General features: G+C 33.6%; 1 protein-coding gene across 3 annotated transcripts; it reads right to left on the bottom strand.

The window, feature by feature from the left end:
* Positions 1 to 1,192: 1,192 nt before the first annotated feature.
* Positions 1,193 to 18,589, bottom strand: LOC116124129 (cation-chloride cotransporter 1). 3 transcript variants are annotated; one of them, XM_031409836.1, is made up of 13 exons: positions 18,235 to 18,589; positions 17,326 to 17,469; positions 16,953 to 17,046; positions 16,289 to 16,380; positions 15,904 to 16,018; positions 13,038 to 13,138; positions 8,741 to 8,802; positions 6,806 to 7,033; positions 6,032 to 6,146; positions 5,126 to 5,320; positions 4,009 to 4,409; positions 3,657 to 3,818; positions 1,193 to 2,539 (listed from the first exon to the last, which is right to left on the bottom strand). In XM_031409836.1, the coding sequence occupies exons 1-13, from the start codon at positions 18,375 to 18,377 to the stop codon at positions 1,449 to 1,451; spliced, it is 2,943 nt and encodes a 980-aa protein (XP_031265696.1). In that variant the 5' UTR covers positions 18,378 to 18,589; the 3' UTR covers positions 1,193 to 1,448. The 3 variants fall into 3 exon arrangements, with proteins under 3 accessions (XP_031265696.1, XP_031265695.1, XP_031265697.1); XM_031409835.1 differs by lacking the exon at positions 8,741 to 8,802 and adding an exon at positions 12,793 to 12,854; XM_031409837.1 differs by lacking the exons at positions 13,038 to 13,138; positions 15,904 to 16,018; positions 16,289 to 16,380; ... (1 more) ...; positions 17,326 to 17,469; positions 18,235 to 18,589 and adding exons at positions 8,995 to 9,095; positions 11,860 to 11,974; positions 12,245 to 12,333.
* Positions 18,590 to 21,075: the final 2,486 nt, after the last annotated feature.

Consider the following 21,075-nt stretch of genomic DNA (forward strand, 5'->3'; position numbering starts at 1 on the left):
TATTATCCAAAATAAATTAAAAGAAACAAATAAGTAAAAATATGTGGATACATAATTCCACGCGCTTCAAGTCTTCAACTAAACGACACATTTTTATTTTATTTTTAAATTTGATATGTTTAGTGTTCATAATTAGACAGTAGAGTTAACAATACATTAATCTAATTTGTACGTGGAACAATATAATAAATTACATGAAACATGAGATATGGCAGTTAACTTGAAAATTGGGATTGATGTTTTCTTCTGATTTTATTTTGCAATGTTGGAGATTATTTATCTTGAACATTGATGAGATATTGACATTTAAATAAATCAGAAACATAAGTGATATACAATTCACAAATAGGATAACCATAACTTGATGAAAAATTTAGACATTACATTGATCTTTATTACAAGGGGGTAAGGCCAACGGGCACCAGCCCCACAGGTACCAAAGAAAGAAAGGGCACATTTTTCCGAAAATCTGGAGGAAGTGCACAAGTACGGTACCCCCTTCCACCCCGTTTACTGAGAACCACCAGCAACAGAGATAGAGGGAGTAGCAGAGGGGGAAGCACCAATAACATTAGCATCTAAGCCAGGACCCCGTAGAGAAAGGTAAAACCAGTTCCATATCCGGGTGCAGATTAAGTTTACCTAACGGCAACTGTTGGCTAGGCAAGGAAGGGCTTAAAGCACATAGGCGAAGCCTCCCCGTAATTGGATGGCCGGACATGTGGTTTACTTTCAAATAATTAATAAACCCATATTTAATCTCTTCTCATATGGTTTACTTTCAAAATAACTAAATAAACTCATATTTAACCTCTTCTCGTAGATGACAAGATTTGGTAGGAGCTTCCCACTGTGGGCGCCAGTGCAGGGATTTCATATTTTTATCCAAAATAATAATGTGATGCAATACAACACGTGTAGTAATGATTGCATAATTTTTGACAAGTCGATGTAAATGATAAACTAACGCTGTTATGCGACACATAGCTTTACTCTGTTCTTAAATAAAATTCACTTTTGAAATTAGTTAAAATAAGTACAAACTAATCCAAACACTCTAATTATCAATAACTAAATATATAAAGTTCACTCACAAATAACAAAAAAAATGCATCTATACAACCAAGAATATTCTCATCCACAAGTTCAAAACAGAGAAAAATGGATCATCTAATAGAGTCTACATGATAAATAAACCAACGAAAGAAACCAGAAATTTTGATTCAAGATTGTATAGAAAAAAAGAACAAGATTATAACTCAAATCCAGATCCCAAAAAGGGCTGTGTATTTGATTTTAAAATTTCTATGAAAACAAGACTGCCTTCTGGCACTAGCAGTAAAAAGAATGAATGCAACATTAAACTACAAAAATCGGAAAGGAAAAAAAGAAATATATATGAACAGTAAAATATGGGGGCAATTACAGGCGAGGCTGCAATTCTGAAGCTACGTGAATAGTGTTACAACATCTCTTCGGTATCCTCTTACAATCAAAAGTCTCGGCACATTCTCTACCAACATATCCATATATTCCATGTAGAAGTAGGCCGGGTGGTTAGTTGGCGGTGGCGGTAGACTAACAAGCACAACCGCCGCCATTCTCGAGTGTCTCAGTATTGTTGAATTCAGCTTCAGCATTGTGTGAAGAAACTTCTCCACCTGTTGCTCATTTACAATGACAGGCTTCCCGTCAGCCATCAATGGAGTCCCTTCCTTCTCAGCTGTAGCCTTCATTTCAGCCATGTAATGAGCAATCCGACGCTGACCAGCATTGTATGCGTCCAATGATTCATCTTGTTGAGGTACTCCCTCCACTTGTACCTCCCACGATTTCATTGTTATGACAATCACTTCAGCGTGCATCCTTAGATCATACAAAAACTTCTTTACATCAGCCTTAAGCATCTCCGCATCTGAATCCTCCTCTGCAATGCAGAAGACCTGAATCTTACAGCTTTCGAAACTCTCCTTTGTGAGGAGGAGCTGAGAGAGTAGGAGCATGAGACCACCGTCTCTCACAATCCAGTATAAATCAATTGTACCATACTGCCTTTGATACTCATTGGGCCATTCATCAAGGCCCTTGACAATCACTACTGCCTTGTTTGCAACGATGCAGTCATTAATAATTCCAACGAAGGTGGCTGGGATTTCAGTTAGGTTTTCACGACGCCAAATTTCTGGGTATCTCATGACAACAATGTTGGGTTTCAGATTACCAAGGCCCATGGTCTGAACAATTCCTCGGAAACCTTCTGTCATATTGGGTGCTACAACTATCTCTGCTACACCTTCGCAGCGCTTGTACTCAATGTAGGTATCAAGCTGCCTGCAGGCAACCTTTGCATCTTCAGCACATTCATGGTAATCTCCGTCTAGTATAGAAACAAATATGGACATTCCACGACCTTTTTTCTTCATGCAGTTTGCAAAGTCACAAAGTTTGGGATGGCAGGGCACATTTTCCGGAAGCTTCCCCCACGGTCGGCAGAATATCAATGGAATGGGATACCAATTCTTTGGGTGCACTTGGTTTGCTGCAAAGATTAATTATCAAAGGTTTACTACAGAAATTCAACATATTATTATTTTTTTAACAATGGGATGCAAAGAATTTGAAAGAAAAAACCAAAAACAAAAGACATACAAAACTTCATCAAACATTAAGGTTGCGTTTGCCTTTTTATCTCCCCACTCTTAATAGGTCTAAATTTAAGCTAAATAATAGGTGTTAACACATCAATATTAAGGATTTGTAAGGTTAAATTGTTTAGTTCTATAAATTAGTAAAACTAAAAGTAAATGATTATAGACACTTGACCTCAGATATATACCACCAACAACAACAAATTATAGTTTCCAGATAATCTATCTGATCATGTCGGTATCACAAGCATAGGATGTGGCATTTGACTGCTTCAGACTGAGAGATCCGACAAGAGAATCCCTCTCTTGTGGCAAATCAGTGCCTCCTTTTTCCGACACAACCAACACAATAGGATAGATCATTCTGATGCTAGCAGTATACCAAGACATGCATTTATGAGAAAAAGTCAACCATAAGAGAGAGTGTTGACAAGGAAGCAACGACTTTGGGTTGGCTATTTAACATATAGATAACTTTAATTATGTCTATTGGTACTTTTCATGGCCAGAAAAAAGTAACACTTTGTCACTGTATTCAAATGTATTCATCTGAAAATCATTTGTAAGGGAAGAAAACAAACAAAAGAAGTCTTGGATCTTGTTAGATTAAGATGTAGTTAGCCGGAAAAAAAGAAAAAAAAAAACCATAGCAGTCTCAAAAGTATTGTCATCCCATTTGAGAGACTAATAATTCTTCGATTTCTAATTTTTGGAAAAAGCCCGCCAAGTACACCACGAGTTTACAGTAACTTTTTTTTTTTTTTAATAACCAAAGTGTCCGGGCCAGCTTACGCGTACCTCGATTAATCCTCGAGAGGAGTTTATAGTAATTTGCCCATCACCAACTTCAAACACCCACCAAACTATTCAATAAGGAACATAGCATATCTTCATTAATAAAATCAGAGATTTTTTTTTTTTTTCCAATAAGCCATCATGTTGTCATTATACAGTCTACAGATGCTGCTAAGAGAGTACCAGTAATAGATGTTATATGGTAAGATTTACCTCCCAAAGATCGAAGACTGCGAAGGGCTAACTGAAAATAAGCACTCTTAAAACCGTCTCCCCAATCCCCAGCCTTTCCTTTAAGGCTCACATAATAATATATTAGGCTTGCAAGGGCCAGAGACACCACAGTAAATGACCAAGAGATCAAGAACATTATAACTGCAGGAAAAAACAAAACCAAAAAGTAATTAAGATTCACATAGAAAACATACCTATACTTGCCCATCTAGTTTCCTCTCATGCCAAGATATTCACATTGTTTTCTTTTAAGTGAAAATGTACACATGCATTTTAGAGGTCAATCGCTAATGTATATAGCTTCAAATGAATAACAGAAAAGGAGACGTACCAATACAAAGTGCTGCCCCGAGAAAAGACATGCTCCAATGGTGAAATTTCCACCGGGGACGCCAACTGGGAGCATCTAGAAGATCGAGAAGGAAGCAAGATAAGTTCACACCCGCATAACACAGAAGGAAAAACATTGTTATAGTCGGCGTGATAAGGTCCAGATTCCCAAATATGACACATCCAACGCAGATGAACGCAGTAAAGAATGTAGCTATGTAAGGCTCATTCCCATCTGCTACCTTGAAGTAATTAAGAATAGGCAGAATATCATCATTGGCTATTGCTGCGAGGAGGCGTGGAGCACCTGTCATGCTTTGAAGAGCGGCACCTAAGGTTGAGAGAATGATTCCTATGTGAACAATTGCTGGCAAAGGCCAAGCAACTGTAGCAGTAAATAGCCTGCACAGAGAGATAGCTCATCACTATAATAGTTTATTATTTTACATTCCAAGTAAAAAAAGGGTTTATTTCTACATTCATACACATCCTATTTCTTTTTTTCATTTTTGGCATAGAAATCTGACATAACACTATAAAAAAATCAAACAATTTACGTGTCACAATTATATTCAACTCGCCCTTAACTGTTAACCCAAGCCCAAGAATTCTGGAAGTGATGTCTATGCAGTGTATAACAGGAACTGTTAGCCAACTGGTTAAGCTGGCTCTAACACCTGGAACAATTAAGACATGGGTACTATATAGATAGATAGATAGACGGAGAGAGACAGAGAGAAAGATTAAATAATATTGGAGTCTTAAGGTCTTACTACTAACTTACGCTTTTAAAACAAAAATTTCTGTAACATGATATCACAACCAAGTTGACCAGATAGTCTTATGTTTGAATACCCCATTCTATTAATTACGTTATAAGCTGCCAAAAAAGGGCAAGTAAATAAATAGGAACATGGGTAAATATGTTTGAATACCCCCATTTGACTACCCCCTTTCTATTAACTACCATATGCTGAAGAACAACGGAAATATATGGGTAAATATGCAAAATAAACATGTTTATAAACATATAGCAGTCGATTTGCCCAGCAAAAGTTGCAGAAAAATGAAAATCTGGACCTGTGAGACAAGCAGTGGCTTCAATGAAATATGAATACCTGTCTGTCAAAAGCTTCTCTCTGGTTGCAAGTGCTCCAAAAAATAACACAGAAATGAGATACATTACAGTTGTTGTAAGAGTTGCTGCCAAAGTTCCAATGGGGATTGAACGCTGAGTATCTTTCAGGGAGGCAGATCGATTTGACCCAGCCATAATTCCTGTTACAGCCGGGAAAAAGAGACCAACCAATGCACTGAAAGGTGAAAATGAAATTTAGTTAGAAAAACCACAAAAAGCTAATATTATTCCATATACTATTCACCAACCAATGTGTAATAATGTTGTCAGTTTAAATTGAAATGTGCGTATCCAACTGTCATCAGGCTTCAGCTAGTCCCATCTTAGATGGTTTAAATTCAAGGGGTAAAAAGAAATGAATGTTCTCATAATCTATCCACAATAGATATACTTAAAGCTTTAGAGATATTCCAGCAAGACCTCCCTCTTGCTCTATTTCATTAGAAAGATCTCAAGCCCTAAGGAGAGCGAAAACCCTGGGGGCTGTGCTATTATGGCTATTTTGTGGGTTATTTGACCAGAACAAATAGAAGAACTTTTTAGACAAAAGTGGGGAAGACGCTCATCTTTATGGGACAAAGCCAAGTTCTGACCATGTTCATGGGTTTCAGTGTCTTCAAATCCCGATATGTGGCTTTTTCTTCAATCATCACCATAGGGAGGCGGAAGTATTTTGACAGACTTCATTTTATTCACTTCAGGTCCCTTTTATATTTCCTAGTCCTTGCTTTTTATTCTTTTTAGTTCTCTTGACCTATTTTAGTATTGTCTATATGTTGACAACTAGTTCACTATTTTGTAAATTAACATATTGAATTATATCAATCAATTCCTTTCAAACATATATATGAACATAACAGCAAAGAAAATTCTTAACATGTCTTACTTGAAACTCCAGGTAACAGCTCCATTAGGATCGGGTATTCCCGCATTGTTTGTTTTCTGGTAATCTGAACTCCAGTTATCTTTAAAAGTTTTCAAACTCAAGCCCGTAATTCCAGCTGTGACAAAAATTACGAAAAAAAAAACCATCATATTCCATGCTGAACAGGATCCAAACAAGAAAAAAAACACTAATAAAAACAGAGACAAATGTGATGTCCCGTTTTCCTTTTTTGTATTGAGGTCAAAATCGTATAAAAAATACAAATGGCCTACACTTCTCACTGCATTTATCTAGAATCAAAGTTGACCTACCTTGTCAGCATATCAATCTATAATGTTATTTTTCCTAAAAGTCTTCCACACAAATTTCAATATGTAACCCCTACTAGAATGACCCATGTCAATAAAGAACTCTGACTTTATACATCACCGAGCAACGCAAAAAGTAAATTTGAAAAATAACTGTAGGACTTGCATAAAACTGTCAAAATTATATACAAATCATTCACTACCCCCCAAAAAATCTACTATCAAAAAATAATAAGCATAGGAATTTCATGTAACTGTCAAAATATACAAATCAATCTCCCCTCCCCCAAAACGGAAAAAAAAAATATTAAGCAACCAGTTTTATATTCCCATGTTAACAATGCAAGCAATAGAACTTATGAAAATCAACCCACGGTTCATAAGTTCAAAAAATTGTTATATAAAAGACATAATACGAAGTCAGTGAGAGAACCCATCTCTCGGAGAAAAAATATGAAGAACTTACGTGCAGGGTAATCTTTCTTTGCCAAAAGAACCCCAACAAATATGCAGAATAGAGAGAATAGAACAGGTACGAGGAAAGCAGGTGCAACCCGATTGATCATTTTCACACCACCAAAAACAATAAAGCATATGATGATAGTCACAACAATCCCATAAATTTGTAGGTCATGTGAACTTGGACTTTGTATGGATTGTGCAGTTGCTGTGCCATTAACTTTCGTAACCGTCTCTACATTGAAAGCACAGATGAAAGTGAAATAAATTAGCACAAGGTTATTAATTTATGTCTTCGAATTGTATACTATGCTCATTGTAAACGACTATCAACAACACTATCAATTACATATGATACCCAACCTCAAACTAATGTGTTTTTAATCAAAAACAAGTTCAACATATTAATATCAAAAACAAAAAATAATAAAAGAGTGAGCCAGTACTGTACCATTACAGGACAGTGCATGCATATACAAAATAACAGTAAAGAGAAAAAAGAATCAAGAAATCATTTAACAGCCTCGCAATTTTGCTAAAATAAAGAAGAGCAGAATCTCAATAAATAAACTAATAACTTACAGCCCTAAGGATGAAATAAAGTCAGCTTCATCCCATAAAAAATTTAGGTCCTCTTTAAGAGCATCTTTAAAGTTCTTCCACTTCTTGCAAATTAAATAATCCAAAAGATAACAAAAACAGCACAAATCCAAAAAAGATACTGGCTTACTTCCTCAACGTTTTTCATCAAGGAAACACATAAGGCTGGTACACCCAAGACAAGTTAATAGTCCTAATAAGTTTGTTCCTTAAGTTTATTGTATTTGGAGAGAAGAAATAGGCATATTCTTTTTCTTGCAAATTACACAGCAAGATTATAGGTAAATATTTAGTCTTGCTTCTTAAATTATGTCAAAATAATTTTGTTTGCAGTGCGCCAGAATCCATAGAAAGATGTAATTTTATGGGGGATTTAGATGTGTCAATGTGCATCAGCTTACACCCAAAAATTAAAGCTTTATATTTCAGACATCAGAGGATGCAAGTGAAGCAAAATAAAGAAATCCTAATTTTTCTTTAATAAAACATTTTAACTAGGATATTACTTAAATATTATTTGGAGAGAAAACTTGATTGTTATTTTCATTCTCTTTTCTCTTCCAACTCTTTTTCTATTTCTTATCTTTTACTTTATCTCCTCTATTTCTAGTCTCTCTCAATAACTCTCCTTTCTTTCTACTATTTTTACCACTTTCTTCTCTTCTCTTCTACCTCTCCCTAATTTCAATTCAATAGATCTCTTAATTTAAATTATTGTATTCTTCTTCTGTAATTCCTTTCTTTTTATGTATTCAATCTGCTTCTTTCCAATATCTACTCTTCTCTTTTCTTTCCTTTCTTTCCCAAATTTTCTGCTTACTCTCCTACGTGCACATGCACTCAGAGACAATGTGAGATAGAGGTGGAAAGATGGAGGTTGATATATTATTAAACCAGGCAATTGCAAGGTTAAACTCTACATGAAAGATCTTCCAATCCAATGTCAACAAGTCAACATTCTGTAATAAACATAGCTAAGAATATATCAACCATTTACAAAGCAGATCTCTTTCATAAAATAAAAGAGAAGAAACACTATATATACAAGGTTATATTTCTTTATTCACCATCAAACAACACTTTCTATGCTTTTTCTGCTATTAGAAAATATTCATACTGGTCAGATATCAACTAAGGTTAACACTTATCTTAATACAGCCAATTGAATCTACATCACTCAAACTTGTCAGCTGCTCCCAAATGGGATATGGGTTATGATAAATGGTAAAAGAATATATATATATATACCCAAATGGGATATGGGTTATGATAAATGGTAAAAGAATATATATATATATATAAAGAGTATTTAGATATCCTGCAACACATTGTCAATCACTACCTCTAAAAATCCCAGCAGCAGGTACGGCTTTTAAGAAGGTTTCTACAGCTCCCAACACATACCTGAAATCACAAGGCAAAAACAAACAAAAAGCATGGATGTTAGCATATGTAATTGATAATAAATCATATATTATTAAGTTACCAAGATCTTAGAACATCTATTATGAACCTCAAGTCCAAGATACCCATGGACCACAATCAATCATATGCTTTTATTATGCCTAAAAAAAAAAATTCACAGCATACACTCACAGAGCTCCAGCAACTGCATTCCCAAGGAAAAAGCAGAGTCCAATGCTCACTCCAACCTCTGGACCAAGGGCACGACCAATGAGATAATATGGTCCCCCACCCTGCAAGTGAAAATTCAAAAAGCAATTAGTACTCAAACCAAAATGAAATACTCAGAAAAGGTGTAGTAATTTCTGAAACCCAGTACAGAAACAGGAACAAATTATAAGTAAATTATTAAAAGAAATGCATCACCCAAATTAGACCAAAACAAAGTATTCTTGATAAGAAACAAAACTTGCATTAGAAGTATGGGAGATAACAAAAGTGAATAACCCATCTAGAAAAACCATGATCAGTTAGCAGAAAACACATCTGGATCTTTACAAAATGTATACTGTCCAGCCATATTCTATATCTATTAATTACAAAATCATTTGTACTCTCAGAAAACAACTTATTATCACAATCCATCAGCATTAAGCATGCATGACTCAAATTACCAACAAGTAAATGGAATATAGCAGGGACGCCCCATTGCCAAAGAGAGTCAACCATAAAAAGATTCATGCATGGAACATCTCAGACTAACCATGGACCAATCAACAGAACAGTCTAAAATTAATGTCCATTCCACCATAAATCCTCTAACAACAGGCATATATACACAGATTCATGGAACTCATCGAGAAGGACAGGCATCAAGAGATTATTCATCTATTGGTTTTGTGAGGGGAGTCACAAGTGAAGAGTATTAATCAATTGGTAGCTACAGAAACTTACAATAAGCAAACTATCAGTCACGAGATTTTGAGAAGGAATATCAAGATGGCAGAAACTTTTACTAGCCATCTTTTCATGTAATTATACATTCAACAGTTTGATTCCTAACTTTAACCATAATCAAAGGAGGAAAAAAAAGTCTCCAAAGGGTGCATAGGGAATGTATATCCCCTCATATCCATAAAATAAGAAAATTGCAAAGACCCATGAAAAGTGTCCATAAGATCTGATTTAAAATCCTTTCAATGATGAACTTTCATCAAAAGGCATACCATCATTCTGGTTTACATCTAAAACCTAAACTACTATTAGATTAAGATTACGAGAAATCTGAATTTTCAGAAAGTAAATTGACTTGTGTAACCAAGCTGTAGCCTTATGATACTATCTTCACACACAAACACTGCTATGGGTGCATAACAGAACTCACCACAACTTCTGTCCTATCAATTAATAGCCCACAAAATGTTATTTCAAAAATCAAACAGGAAGATTAGGAGCCATTGACATGCATTAAATTTGGACAATAATGTGCCGCCCAATCTCAATTTCCAATGTTCCCTATCACCATACTTTCCACCCAGAAATCATCACCATTTACAATCAAATGCCAAAAATTAACAGATTTGCACTTCTACAGGCCATGTAAACAAACAAATGCTCCTCGTATTCATGCAAATACCACTAGAAAAAATCTTAAATCCGGTTATTTATTAGCCTCATAACTTTATAAATCATTTCTTTGCATCAAGGAAAAAAGGAAATTGCCACCACTCACCAATTAAATAAAATGTTATGATATTTTCTTCTATTGTTTGGTTTTCTTTTTATGAGGAACGATGAAAGATGTATCAATTAATAAGAGATATATAAAAGCGAACAAGCGTCCACTAAGAAAGCCAAGCTTGAAAAAACATAAGAGCTATACATAAGTGTATACCCTACAGCCCAAAAATGTCAATCATCAAAAAATGACCCAAAAATAGCCATATGTTCCCAACAATCAAAACTAAACATGGCCTAAAACTCCAACCTAATGAAAATGAATAAAGCAGAAAAAAAATATCTTGAATTCTTTTTTCACAATGAGCAGATGTCTTCTTCTCTGTTAATGTCAAAAGCCCTTCTAGTCCTCTGAATCCTAATTACCCAAAAAAGTTGCCAAAACAGCACATTTTCACAGAACTTTAGCTCTATGGTCTCTGCCAAAAAACTGTCTAGTAACTCAAAAAAAAAAAAAATAATAAAAAAAAAATTGCAGTAGGCTGGAATAAGCCAAGAGGTATTAGCTATTTGAATCAATTTGAGCCACATACCAACAGCTAAGGGGCAATGGAGGAATTGATGTTATAATACAAAAAATGTTATTACAATTGTATATCACCATATACTATAGTCTATCACAAAATATATTTTAAAAATCCAAGTAATTTCCAAGAATCACAAATCATACTATATATTTATCCCTGAAATATTAAAAATAGTCTATAATATGTAGGGGTATAAAAAAGTGGAGGTTTTAATCTTTGATTATTCCCTAACAAGCAACAATAAACAATAGCATCCCAAAGATACAGCAAATGCACCAGCTAGCTCCAAAATAGAGGAGATTTACTTCAATGCCCTCATATTAACCAATCTACATAACCCCTTAGAACTATCTGTCTGAAAGGAAGCACTTTTTAAGACATGAAAAATGCTTCACACTCCAGACCACTGCAAAGTACTGACAAACATAACTGCAAGACAATTCAAGAATCAGTCCTCAATTCTAACACAACTTCACTTTTCAGGTACAGTCTATTGTTTAAATATGGTAAGTAGTCCTCCAATATACCATTTAATGTGTCTTTTCTTCTCCCTCATAAACCAGTAGTAAAGATATTAAGGATCAAGAACATAAAATTGACAGAGTTCATAAAGAATGATTACCCTGCAATAGCAAAATCCAAGTAATTGTGACTAGACTCACTACATGCCCTAAACATATTTATATCTTTAAATTTACAAAAAGTCCTTAGCTTATATCAAAATGATGGTACTAAATTCAAAATAGATAAGCAAAAAAGCAATCCGGAGTAATTAATCATAAGTATAATGTACCTTCATTGCACCATTCGTTGCAATAGCACTTAATGATATTGAAGTCAAGAAAGTGCACAGACCACAAAATGCCACCAGCACCAGGGACTCGCCTATGCCAGCCATCCCAACAATCCTGCAATTTAGAAAAATTCACAAAGGTAGCAAAAGCAATTAGTTAGTCTGAATGGTCAAAACACACAGCTGAAGTTGGCTAAGAATTAATAAAATGAATTTTGATAATTTCAAAGTTACTGGACAAGAACTCCACCAACTTCTCTCTCAAATACTAAGGCAGTATCATCGATAAAAAGCAAAGCAGACGCTCAATTGACAGGGACAAATAGATTGATTTAAATACAAGAGTAGCAAAGCCAAAATTAACATAAGGGAATGTGAGTTATACCATGTGAAACGGATGTAGTAGATAATTCCCAATATGCTTTGCAAGCACGGAATAAATACACCCATCATCGTACCCAATTTTACCTCACTAGGCTGCAAAGGAAAAGCATCAGAAAGCATGTAAATTGGAGTTACTAACACATCATTCAGATTCACTGTTTCCAGACATAGCCAAAAATTATTTCAAGAATATATGCAAATTAAAGAACTATCTGACTTATTTAACTTTATAGATATACCATCTTCCACATAGATATATTATAGAAAACAAAATAATCAAACAACACTTTCTATGCTTTTTCTGCTCTTAGAAAATATTCATACTGGTCAGATATCAACTAAGGTTAACACTTATCTTAATACAGCCAATTGAATCTACATCACTCAAACTTGTCAGCTGCTCCCAAATGGGATATGGGTTATGATAAATGGTAAAAGAATATATATATATATACCCAAATGGGATATGGGTTATGATAAATGGTAAAAGAATATATATATATATATAAAGAGTATTTAGATATCCTGCAACACATTGTCAATCATTACCTCTAAAAATCCCAGCAGCAGGTACGGCTTTTAAGAAGGTTTCTACAGCTCCCAACACATACCTGAAATCACAAGGCAAAAACAAACAAAAAGCATGGATGTTAGCATATGTAAATGATAATAAATCATTTATTAAAAGATCTTAGAACATCTATTATGAACCTCAAGTCCAAGATACCCATGGACCACAATCAGTCATATGCTTTTATTATGCCTAAAAAAAAAAATTCACAGCATACACTCACAGAGCTCCAGCGACTGCATTCCCAAGGAAAAAGCAGAGTCCAATGCTCACTCCAACCTCTGGACCAAGGGCACGACCAATGAGATAATATGGTCCCCCACCCTGCAAGTGAAAATTCAAAAAGCAATTAGTACTCAAACCAAAATGAAATACTCAGAAAAGGTGTAGTAATTTCTGAAACCCAGTACAGAAACAGGAACAAATTATAAGTAAATTATTAAAAGAAATGCATCACCCAAATTAGACCAAAACAAAGTATTCTTGATAAGAAACAAAACTTGCATTAGAAGTATGGGAGATAACAAAAGTGAATAACCCATCTAGAAAAACCATGATCAGTTAGCAGAAAACACATCTGGATCTTTACAAAATGTATACTGTCCAGCCATATTCTGATATCTATTAATAACAAAATCATTTGTACTCTCAGAAAACAACTTATTATCACAATCCATCAGCATTAAGCATGCATGACTCAAATTACCAACAAGTAAATGGAATATAGCAGGGACGCCCCATTGCCAAAGAGAGTCAACCATAAAAAGATTCATGCATGGAACATCTCAGACTAAACATGGACCAATCAACAGAACAGTCTAAAATTAATGTCCATTCCACCATAAATCCTCTAACAACAGGCATATATACACAGATTCATGGAACTCATCGAGAAGGACAGGCATCAAGAGATTATTCATCTATTGGTTTTGTGAGGGGAGTCACAAGTGAAGAGTATTAATCAATTGGTAGCTACAGAAACTTACAATAAGCAAACTATCAGTCACGAGATTGTGAGAAGGAATATCAAGATGGCAGAAACTTTTACTAGCCATGTTTTCATGTAATTATACATTCAACAGTTTGATTCCTAACTTTAACCATAATCAAAGGAGGAAAAAAAAGTCTCCAAAGGGTGCATAGGGAATGTATATCCCCTCATATCCATAAAATAAGAAAATTGCAAAGACCCATAAAAAGTGTCCATAAGATCTGATTTAAAATCCTTTCAATGATGAACTTTCATCAAAAGGCATACCATCATTCTGGTTTACATCTAAAACCTAAACTACTATTAGATTAAGATTACGAGAAATCTGAATTTTCAGAAAGTAAATTGACTTGTGTAACCAAGCTGTAGCCTTATGATACTATCTTCACACACAAACACTGCTATGGGTGCATAACAGAACTCACCACAACTTCTGTCCTATCAATTAATAGCCCACAAAATGTTATTTCAAAAATCAAACAGGAAGATTAGGAGCCATTGACATGCATTAAATTTGGACAATAATGTGCCGCCCAATCTCAATTTCCAATGTTCCCTATCACCATACTTTCCACCCAGAAATCATCACCATTTACAATCAAATGCCAAAAATTAACAGATTTGCACTTCTACAGGCCATGTAAACAAACAAATGCTCCTCGTATTCATGCAAATACCACTAGAAAAAATCTTAAATCCGGTTATTTAATAGCCTCATAACTTTATAAATCATTTCTTTGCATCAAGGAAAAAAGGAAATTGCCACCACTCACCAATTAAATAAAATGTTATGATATTTTCTTCTTTTGTTTGGTTTTCTTTTTATGAGGAACTATGAAAGATGTATCAATTAATAAGAGATGTATAAAAGCGAACAAGCGTCCACTAACAAAGCCAAGCTTGAAAAAACATAAGAGCTATACACAAGTGTATACCCTACAGCCCAAAAATGTCAATCATCAAAAAATGACCCAAAAATAGCCATATGTTCCCAACAATCAAAACTAAACATGGCCTAAAACTCCAACCTAATGAAAATGAATAAAGCAGAAAAAAAATATCTTGAATTCTTTTTTCACAATGAGCAGATGTCTTCTTCTCTGTTAATGTCAAAAGCCCTTCTAGTCCTCTGAATCCTAATTACCCAAAAAAGTTGCCAAAACAGCACATTTTCACAGAACTTTAGCTCTATGGTCTCTGCCAAAAAACTGTCTAGTAACTCAAAAAAAAAAAAAATAATAAAAAAAAAATTGCAGTAGGCTGGAATAAGCCAAGAGGTATTAGCTATTTGAATCAATTTGAGCCACATACCAACAGCTAAGGGGCAATGGAGGAATTGATGTTATAATACAAAAAATGTTATTACAATTGTATATCACCATATACTATAGTCTATCACAAAATATATTTTAAAAATCCAAGTAATTTCCAAGAATCACAAATCATACTATATATTTATCCCTGAAATATTAAAAATAGTCTATAATATGTAGGGGTATAAAAAAGTGGAGGTTTTAATCTTTGATTATTCCCTAACAAGCAACAATAAACAATAGCATCCCAAAGATACAGCAAATGCACCAGCTAGCTCCAAAATAGAGGAGATTTACTTCAATGCCCTCATATTAACCAATCTACATAACCCCTTAGAACTATCTGTCTGAAAGGAAGCACTTTTTAAGACATGAAAAATGCTTCACACTCCAGACCACTGCAAAGTACTGACAAACATAACTGCAAGACAATTCAAGAATCAGTCCTCAATTCTAACACAACTTCACTTTTCAGGTACAGTCTATTGTTTAAATATGGTAAGTAGTCCTCCAATATACCATTTAATGTGTCTTTTCTTCTCCCTCATAAACCAGTAGTAAAGATATTAAGGATCAAGAACATAAAATTGACAGAGTTCATAAAGAATGATTACCCTGCAATAGCAAAATCCAAGTAATTGTGACTAGACTCACTACATGCCCTAAACATATTTATATCTTTAAATTTACAAAAAGTCCTTAGCTTATATCAAAATGATGGTACTAAATTCAAAATAGATAAGCAAAAAAGCAATCCGGAGTAATTAATCATAAGTATAATGTACCTTCATTGCACCATTCGTTGCAATAGCACTTAATGATATTGAAGTCAAGAAAGTGCACAGACCACAAAATGCCACCAGCACCAGGGACTCGCCTATGCCAGCCATCCCAACAATCCTGCAATTTAGAAAAATTCACAAAGGTAGCAAAAGCAATTAGTTAGTCTGAATGGTCAAAACACACAGCTGAAGTTGGCTAAGAATTAATAAAATGAATTTTGATAATTTCAAAGTTACTGGACAAGAACTCCACCAACTTCTCTCTCAAATACTAAGGCAGTATCGTTGATAAAAAGCAAAGCAGACGCTCAATTGACAGGGACAAATAGATTGATTTAAATACAAGAGTAGCAAAGCCAAAATTAACATAAGGGAATGTGAGTTATACCATGTGAAACGGATGTAGTAGATAATTCCCAATATGCTTTGCAAGCACGGAATAAATACACCCATCATCGTACCCAATTTTACCTCACTAGGCTGCAAAGGAAAAGCATCAGAAAGCATGTAAATTGGAGTTACTAACACATTATTCAGATTCACTGTTTCCAGACATAGCCAAAAATTATTTCAAGAATATATGCAAATTAAAGAACTATCTGACTTATTTAACTTTATAGATATACCATCTTCCACATAGATATATTATAGAAAACAAAAGAAAATAGAAGACTGTACAACTTCTTTTACTGTTTACTTTTTAATTTTTGATAAGGAACAATAGAATATCATTGATTAAAAAAAAAAAAATAACTACAAAAGAGTGAACAAGGCAACCACAAAAATGATTCTTCTAAAGCTCACAATTAAGTTTTCTACAACATACAAAAAAGACTACACCAAAATATCCAATGGTACAGTCCTTACCTTCTAATTCCATAATTTATATTCTCAAGCACATAAATATGAAAAGAATGACAAAATTCCAATATCAACAATATCAAGTCAATGAGATCTTGCAAGCACTTGTGTATAAAGGAAACATATAGTACTGGAAAATAAAAATAAAAAATTATCCATGAGATAGTGGCATGCCTAAGAAATTACCATACCTGTGGACGCCCATAAGGAACAGGAGCATCATCACCCTCTCTACCATCTCTACCCTCCCTAGGACTTGAAGGTGCTGCAATTTGCTCAGTCATACTGGACCAGCACAAAGCAAGAATATCAATAACAGCTTCAGCCAGAGCAACTAATAAAAAATTAATCATTTATGAGTCTAAGTTGGAGGATGCAAGAAATTCTATCAATACATCTACATACGTATGCTTTTGTAGCCATCCATCTGTCTATCTATCTATCTATCTAAATATGATGCTTTCTCAGTGTAAGGGAGTACAACTAAACAAAGGATGCTTTCTTTGTGTACGAGAGTACAATCCACAAGATAAAAAAGTAAGTTAATGAGAATAAACTGCTTACCTTCTAAGACCAAGAATGTTGACAAGAGAATCAAAACCAAACAATTCCAATTTGGAATCCATCTGGGAGCCATTGACTCCTATATTTTCATGATTTTGCCTGGCATCAGAACCCATGTTTTCCTGCGCATCTACTTTCACATTCCTGCCATGATTTATTAAAAAATAAGACAATCTCAACATGAAGGAATTTATAATATTATTTCCATTCAGTTGAATAACTTTATATTCCAAGAAACAAAAGTATCTTCATTAAAGTACATCTATAAATCAAACATAAATGCCTTAAATTTTCTTTTTTCCCAAGTTCTTGCAAAACATCACCAATACTTAACATGACACCCAGTCGGATCACAAAGGTGTTCTTGACATGCAAGGCCATGAAAATGGGAATTTCAATTTTGCACATATTAAGAGGATTCATCAGAGCAAGTAATAATTTCACCTATTTATAATTGCAGCAAATACTCGATCACTTTCAACAGAGCAAAGAAATTCTTATTCATTGAAAAATAAATGGAAAATTGTATAACATCCTAAGTTACTACACAGTAAACGTTACTAATGTTCACTTGCTTCTCGCTACTCTTAAACTAAAATTACACAGCCAATACAGCTTCTCATTTCCATATCCAATAAACATATCACATACACAAACAAATACAAATACATAATATATAAATAAATAAATAAACATATATATATATATATATAGATGAGTATGAAATAATGGGTCCATATCTAGTTTTTCTTTATATACAAATCTTTACATAATGTAATAAAGTCACAAAACATCAACTCGACAGTGTTGCCAAACCCTTGCACTTCTTGACGTTCCAAGCGACCGCAATCTCATCTACTACCTGCAAAAAACATTGANAGAGAGAGAGAGAGAGAGAGGTGTTTATACTTGAGAGAAGAACCGGAGGGAGATCCGGTATCCATAGAAGACATCTGAAGAACGGCGCGATCGTTAGCGACCACGGGCCGGTACTTGCGGCCGAGGGGCGCGCGAAACTCTTCGTCTCCGCCTTCAATGTCTCCATTGTCCATTTCCGATAGAATTTGTGATCGGTGATTCTGAATCTTTGAAGAGATATGTGAAGATGCAGATCCAAATTAGAATGAAACGAGATTCACATGCAGAGATCTCAGATACAAAGTGAAGAAAGAAATATAGTTCTCTTAACTCCGACCCGATTTTTGGTTTTATTTTATTTTTGTTTCGTAAGAGATATTAATTCAGAATAGAACCGGAAGTTTGTCACGCGCTTTTACAAGGCGCTATTTGTATGTATAGCTTTCAAAGATTCAACAAGCATGCTCCATTTGAAATTCTGAAAATTGTAAATATTAATAGAGTTAATATTTATACCCGTCAGATATAATCAAAATTCTTATTAATTAATAAAGTTTAAATTATTATAAATTAGTAAATATCACAAAATTACTTTTATATTATTTATTATTTTATCTTGATATCTAAAATTTAACAAAGAAGATTTCCATCATTCCTACAACCTCAGAGAAATATTTATTATTTTATCATATCTTATAGGGATTAACTCTATGTTTTCACTTATTATTATAATTACTAGAATTCTTTTAATATGCAGTACATACAAATGAGTGGGAGTGAATTGGGATAATGCAACTTAAATTTTTTGTATTATTTAATAACCCTTGATTTAATTCAAATTTAATAGTTAAAAAAATTGATACATTAGTATTGGATAAACACATATTTACCTTATATGTCAAAATTTTAAACTTAAAAAATTAAGTCAAGTACTAAATAATATCATTAATTCAAGAAAAATTCTAATGAGTATTAATATATAATTGTGGTTATGTCATAAAATTAGCACAATGCATATAATTATGTCACACATCATGACTCATAAGTATATAGATAAGAAGTTTACACAAATCTTGTCTATAACTACGTCAATTTGTCAATAGTTAATACTAATATCATATTGGTTAGGTGAAATGAAATATCGCGATTAAGAGATGATATGAAAATAAAATATATTTTTAAGTTGAAAAGATGAACATTTAAAATTAAACTATAATAAATAAATCTACATTATTTAATATTAATAAAGCTCAAACCAAATCGAATTGGTTTGGTCTAGTTTAATTTAGATTATTAAGTTCGTGTAGATTTCACACCCGCTAACAATACAAACACATTCAATTAGAAAGTAGTTGAGCACACCTCAAAAAGACAATTAAACCATAGGGACAACGACACACGATTGTTGGGATTGTGCATAGAAAGAGGCTTTTATCATAAAATTACCAATGTAGCAATGTTTCTCGACACAAACCTTATCGTAAGATCATCAAAGAACTATGACACACAATTGTTTCGAAAGAGGCTTTGTATTCCCAACGTATGCAGCCAGTTATCGAAGAAAACCTTGTCGGGAAAGAGTTGTTGTCGTCTGTGGTTGATATATCATATATCTCAAACATGTTTGGTGAAATATGTGCATTGAAAATCACTAAAATAAAATTTTTGATAAATTTGAGCATTTTAAGGGCAAAAGAAAGACTATTAATAATAATATAGCACATGATGATTGTGTTGCTCTTGCTAAATCCCTACTTAAAAGGGCATTTCAATTTGCATTGAAATGGCTACTGGACCTTTGCTGAATCACTACTTAAGGGTAATGTTGCTGTCGTTTTAAAGCTAAAATATTACCGTTTCATTGTCAAATCTTTTGCTTATTGTAGTAACTTATTCATTAATGGAAGCTGATTTCTGTATTTCAGTTGGTTGTATAATATTATTAAGCTTTTGACGTTACATTATTAAACTATTACAATAACAATTATTTAATTTGAATAAAGATATGCTTGCTTTTCAGTCAAATTACCTATTATGACTGTCATTTGCGGAGACCAAAACCATTTTTATATGCTCTAATTTTAAAAGTACCCTTGGAATTTTAGAGACTATCACAGGGATATTAAATTGGGGAGTATTCGACAAAAATACCCTTAAAATTTTGAAAATTAATTTTTTTTTTTTTTAAAAAGAGCTCAACTTGTATTTTTTTGAATAAGTTTTTTAATTATTAAGATATGTTAAAAATAAATGTTGTAAATAAAAAAAAATTGAAATTTTGAAAACTGGTTGCCTATAGTCGAGAATCATTATTGATGGTAGGTCTAATGACAACACCGACCCTATTGGATAGATCTTCAGTTGACCTTTCCCAACTTGCTCCGGTGAATGTCTTAACCACCTGCAGTGATGCCGAATGTGCCACCCAGGATATCGATCAAGCAGTCTTCAATTTTTATAAATTTTGTATATTATTCATTAAGCCATTAATTTTAATTATATAATTAATTTATAAAAAATAATTTTAGAATTTATGTTATAAAAGAATTAGAGTTTGTGTGATTAATAATCCATAAGTGGCTTTTTATTTTTAAAAGTTACTGGAATTCTGTAAGGGAATATAAATGACTTCAACTCCAAGCGTGCTCTTTGATAATTTTCAAAATCTTAGGGCGCCCTTCAATGAATATGCCTAAACTTAATATCCAATTATAATATTAGAAATTAAGGGTGGTTTATAAAAGACAGGGTTGATAACTGTATAACCCCTAAAACTTTAGAAAGTATCCAGCCACCACTTTTTTTCAGAATGTACACCTTACACCCCCTGCTGTTAGTGTAAGGGTAAATTAGACCTTTCACCTGCAAAATTTTGGAAAACAAATTTACGAG

Source organism: Pistacia vera, unplaced genomic scaffold, assembly GCF_008641045.1.
Source record: "Pistacia vera cultivar Batoury unplaced genomic scaffold, PisVer_v2 Contig15, whole genome shotgun sequence".
Taxonomy (NCBI): Eukaryota; Viridiplantae; Streptophyta; class Magnoliopsida; order Sapindales; family Anacardiaceae; genus Pistacia; species Pistacia vera.

Coding starts and splice junctions, on each gene's coding strand:
- LOC116124129 (XM_031409836.1), bottom strand. CDS start 18,377: ATGGACAATGGAGACATTGAAGGCGGAGACGAAGAGTTTCGCGCGCCC. Junction 16,381..16,952: donor TTCCTTATGGGCGTCCACAG/GTATGGTAATTT, acceptor TTTCCTTTGCAG/CCTAGTGAGGTAAAATTGGG. Junction 13,139..15,903: donor CAACGAATGGTGCAATGAAG/GTACATTATACT, acceptor TTTCACTTGCAG/GGTGGGGGACCATATTATCT.